This window comes from Egretta garzetta, unplaced genomic scaffold (genome assembly GCF_000687185.1).
Source record: "Egretta garzetta isolate BGI_Z169 unplaced genomic scaffold, ASM68718v1 scaffold35, whole genome shotgun sequence".
NCBI classification, from domain to species: Eukaryota; Metazoa; Chordata; class Aves; order Pelecaniformes; family Ardeidae; genus Egretta; species Egretta garzetta.
The window spans coordinates 1,539,724-1,544,793 of record NW_009259730.1 but is presented as its reverse complement, the minus strand read 5'-3'; the positions used below and the strand labels follow the sequence as shown (position 1 = coordinate 1,544,793).

The 5,070-nt window shown below is 44.4% G+C and overlaps 1 protein-coding gene across 4 annotated transcripts in view; it reads right to left on the bottom strand.

Moving 5' to 3' along the window:
- The window catches only part of LOC118452342, a 14,769-nt gene extending 9,900 nt beyond the window's left edge, over positions 1-4,869 (bottom strand). The window contains exons 1-5 of one of the 4 annotated variants that reach the window (XR_004842098.1): positions 4,551-4,822; positions 3,403-3,442; positions 2,601-2,723; positions 1,521-1,648; positions 435-555 (exon numbers count right to left, since the gene is read on the bottom strand). Coding sequence is in view for 2 of the 4 variants with exons in the window: in XM_035894947.1 (XP_035750840.1) it covers positions 1,521-1,648; positions 2,601-2,723; positions 3,403-3,442; positions 4,551-4,796 (537 nt within the window). In the remaining 2 variants the exon portion in view is untranslated. Of the gene's footprint in view, positions 1-434; positions 556-1,520; positions 1,649-2,600; positions 2,724-3,402 lie in introns of all 4 variants that reach the window. The other 3 variants (XR_004842099.1, XM_035894947.1, XM_035894948.1) reach the window with 3 other exon arrangements.
- Between the last annotated feature and the right edge of the window lie 201 nt (positions 4,870-5,070).

The window sequence follows — 5,070 nt, the reverse complement described above, 5'->3', positions numbered from 1 at the left end:
TTTTTTTGGCGTCTTTCCCTGAGTTATGCTCTCCGAGGATGACGGCAGCAGAATATCTGGGTCTCTCATGCACCGAAGTAACAGAAGCACTATTCATCATACGCATTCTCAGAAGGGTATTAATCGTGGTAAAATATGCTTTTAAATATTTCAGAGATCTGATTTTTTTTTTCAGTAGTAGCATCTGTTCCTTTCAGGGGGACGTCTGCGACTGGTGACACTAACTGTACCAATCCCAGTTAACGGAGCAGAGATCACACATGCACTTGCAAACCAGTGAATTGGCTAACCTGTAAGCCTACCTGCCATGTATGTGGAGGCAAGAAAGCCCACCCAAAACCCAGGTTCCCAGGGGAAAAACAGCCCTGCCCTGAAAAATTGGGCTGTGGTTGGCAGGCCTGGTCCATGTTACAGCTTTGCCACGTGCATCGTACCTTTCTCCTGCCGTCAGCAGCGCGGCACCAGTTCCCCCCACTTACAGACCGGGCCCCGTGTGTTTGAGAGGGTAAAGTCTGGAGCGGTTGCTGGTGTTTCTCAAACATCCTGGCCTTGCATCTGTGGGAGGTAAGGGAACACTGGCATATCTTATCTCTTCAGGCCCTTGCTGCGATAGCTGGCGCGCACATGTTGCTGTCAGCTAAACCCACAAATGGCTTAATGGCAGGTACATAATAGCCCGTTAGTACAGGTTTGCCTGGGATGCTGGCAGGTGTTTATATGAAATTTTGCCCTGCTTGTCATAGCATATAGGACAGCCAGCACCTGGCAACCTCCTGCCGCACAACACACTTTTTAATTGCTCCGACGCAGTAGCAGCAGCTGCCACCAACCTTGTTAAATAAACAACAGGTTCTGCACCTGCCTGAGCAAAACCCTGACCCGGCTCCCAGCCAGCGGGCGTGCAGGTAACCCTGCCTTCCCCCCTCAACAACAGCCTCGGGGATTAGGAGGAGTCTATCAGTATTGATTTGTCCTTCGGCTGTGGAGGTTTGCCCTGTCCTTCTCTCAAGAGTATTTTACTGAGCTGGGAGACATGAAAATCTCCCTAATTAGATTTCTGGTTTATGGATGATTCTTGTCATACACACACACACACACAAATTGTCCCCCCCGCTCCCCAGACATACAGGCGCAATGGTAACGGGAAAAAATGACTATGGCATGATAGCCACATGCTTGTCCCTCGTAGAGCTCTTTGATACAGTACAGAACAATTCTGAGTTGTTTCTGAGGATCCAAAGGTTTGGTGCAGGGCAGGGCTTTTTATTCTGCAAGGAGTGAAGCTGTGCAAGAAGCCAGATTTTTGTTAGGCATAGCCAGCAAAGACGAGAGAACTACATATCCTGAGTTGTAACAGGTGAGGTTGCACTCTCAAAGCCATAAATTATTATTTTATCATTCCCCTTTCTATTGGGTTTGATTAAATCTTGGCATCTCATTAGATTCTACAGCACATACACTTATGTGGATCCACAAACTTACCAGATCAGGAGGAATAGGTGGGAAGAGGAGTTACTTACCTGCTGCCAGGGTATTTCCCCTCTGGTTTTTTGTTTTCCCTCCCCTTCGTGCTGTTGAACAAGACGTGCTCTGAAGGACACTGTGGCATCTCTCCCAGCCTCCGGCCAGTGGCAGGTGCCTGCAGAACCTGCAGGTGAAGCACAAGGGAGTAAAAAGGAATAAGTGTAAATGTCCTTGTAATTCACCCGTAAGACAAAAGCTGCTGTACGAGCCAAATGGATTACAGCAAAGAGAGTGGAATTCCAGGTGAATGCTAGGGAAAAAAAGCAAACAAAATAAACACCTCTCCCCCCCCCCCAAAAAAAAAAAAAAACCCAACCCCAACAGGTTACAAAAGATCAAGGAGTTCCATTTAAAAAGCTGCATGGGACCTAGTTTGGGGCAGCACTCCGAGAGCAGAGCGCCATGCTAATTGGGCTCTGTTCTTTCAATCTGTAGAGCAGGATTTCCTTCATTTACATGTTTTCTTGAAAATTAAAAGGCAGGAAATACTCAGCGGCAGCTTTTACACTACAGTTTTAACACACAGACACAGAAAGGACCATCTGTTGGGTCTCTCAGCTACAAGAGGGATGGAAAGGAAAAGGTGAAACAGGAGCGCTGCATCTATTTTGTAGTTGTACATCCACCCAGACATAGGGCTATATTAACTATGCTTTGGCAGCATGAAATTCCTGACAGGGACAAGTTATTTACTCCTAACAGTCCACAAAGGCAAGCTGGCACAGCAAATCCCCTTCACACAGTCACACAGAGCTAAGAAACCATTAATGATTATCGAGGGACTATTATTTGCATTTAACTATTTTCCAATAAATTGCCGTCAGCCTGCTTTGCAAACATAGCTGATAAATACAGTAAATGCTGTTAAAGCGCAAGACTGAAATGCCCGCGTGCCAGCAGTGACCACCGTCCCTTCTCACGCTCTGCCTTTCAAACGCCACGGTGCTGCAATCACTGCCCCAGTAAAATGCTGAATGTTGAACGGATCCCCTGCTAATCACACGTACAAGTGACAAAAGTGACTTTATTGAGCAGAAGAGCAGGTTTCAGATTAAGCAGCTCGGAGGGGATATTACCTTTGGCTGTTTGTGGGATCACGTTGCCTTCTAGTGGCTGGCCCCAGCTCCCTCGTACCAGAAAGGTTTCGGGATACTCATCCACAAACATATCCAGAGTGCAGGCTGTTTTCTTAGCATCTTCTAGGGGAGAAACAACTATGTGACAAGACTCACACTCTGCATTGCTTAGGAGGCAAGAAAGAACAGTCGCAAGAAAAGCCCCTTTTTTTTTGACACACATTACTGCTTGTTTTGAGTGTCTTGTAGGAGAAATTTTGAATATGTTCTAAACTCTCCACAACCTGTAGCAAGCCAAAGCAGTGGAGGTTTACCAGTTCATGGTGTTGAATAGGCTTGTCTCTCCTGCATGAGTGCAGAGGAAGAAAGAAAATTTTAAAGATCAAGAAAAGTGAAGTAATTTCTTTCAGAATACTGATTGCACAACACCCCCGAGAACTGGACCTGAAGGAGAGCTCCAGGACAGGATTTGCCTACTGGACTCTGAAAACCAGGGCAGTCTCCATCTTAACAACTGGGGGAAAACCAGGTAGTGCTGAAAAGCAGAAATCGGTTGGGGAAATATTTACATCAGTACATTCAGGAATACAGAAAGTGGGAGAGAAAGAGAGATGACAAAGCCAGATGGGGCAGTCTGCCCTCCCAGACTTGCTAGAGGAAGAATTAGCTAGCGAGGCAGTTAACCAAGTTCCTTTTTATCTGCATGTAAAAACAATTTTTGTCTGAAGCGACTGCACTTGAAAGGCATTGGCTCCTTCAGCAAAATACTTCCTACGGGCTTGGTGTTGATGGTCCATCTTACCTTCGGGATCATCTGCAAGGCTGGATCCTAAAATGCTTGTCTGAAAATGCAAGAAAAGTCATTATAAGAAGAGGAATTAGAAATGATGGCGAGAAAAGAGTGATTAAACTACATCACTGAACGAGGGAACCACCTGAAAATGGACAAAGCTATGCACTATTTAAAGACAGATATGGAAGGCAATTTTTTCTTCCTTTGATGTACAGAACTAAGGCTGGGGGGAAAAATAGAGGTTGGATACAAAGAACAGAGTGAAAGGAAATAGAATTACAGCTGAAAATTAGAAGCAGAAGCCAAATCGTTGGAGGAATAAAGACTGGATCGTCAGCTCAGAGGGTGAAAGAAAATGTGACAGTAGGTAAAATCTAAGAGGCCTGTTACAAGAGAGCTGAAGAAAATGAAAACAAAATGGCAAGAAGTTTGAAGGAAAGACTTTCAACTGCACAGACTATGAGGAGCAAGTGGTCAATGGCACATGCATGGGCCTGGAGAGGAATCCAGTCACTGATGGGGTGGGCATTTTTTAAAATTCAACACCCCACCAGTAACCCCCTGCTTCAACAGTTAAACTGTTTATTATTGCAGAAGAAACAAGCCCTCAGTATTGAGGACTGCTGATTAACATAGCTAAAGAAAAAAAATGTTTAAATCAAAATGGGATTTTTCTTCTGCAACTATTATATGCACATACAGAACAGCATTATATAAGAAGTCAGATTAGGCTGTTGCAGCCCTCCCTCTTGGCTCCGTAGTCTATGAATATACTTGCAACACATGGCTGTGTCATTCCCACCTGTTCTGCAAAACTCTGCTCATGCACACATTGCATACATAATGGGGGAGAAAAGCAACACATACGTGAGCAGCGACTGCCTGCAACGCAATCTGCACGAGATAAACATGACAGAGATGAGTTAAACACATGAATACGCCATACAAAAATCTAAGACTGTTTCTTCTGTTCAGAGCTCGGAGTTCTGACTCTTGGGGAACTGCCAGTTTGAAGAACGTAGCTCATCTTCCTTGAATACCCAAGTAGCAGGATTGGTGGAAATACAGTTTTCCTCTCCTCTAACCTATTCATTATATAACTGCAGCTCTGACTCTCCTACAAAGTATAGGCACATTAATTATATACATTCATATACCTCCAAACAATAAAAAATAAGAGGCTCCCCCTCTGAATTTAGACGTAGTGAGACTGTGTGACTTCTTATAATCCCTTTCCCAAAGAGATTTCCATCCAAGTAAGTTAACTTTGTAGAATATTCCTGTCGGTCCAGTGAAGGAACAGATGCATAGAAGACTGAATTTAACCTACTAATTACCATTTTTTTACACCAAAGGCCATTGGCCACCTTTTTTCTGTCTAATGTTAGATTCTTGGGTGACATCACACTGCATGATAAATGCAGAATGACCTGAAACACACAAATATAGTCTTCCAAATTGTCACCTGCAAAGCCAGGTCACAAAAGAAGGTGGATCCCATCCGGTCCCATAGACTTGTGGATATCCAGGTGGCATAGCAGGTCAAAGACTGCTTCCTCCTGGATTATGGGGGGTTCATTCCACTCATTATCCCCATCTTCCATCTCAGAAGGCAGTTAACCAAGTTCCTTTTTATCTGCATGTAAAAACAATTTTTGTCTGAAGCGACTGCACTTG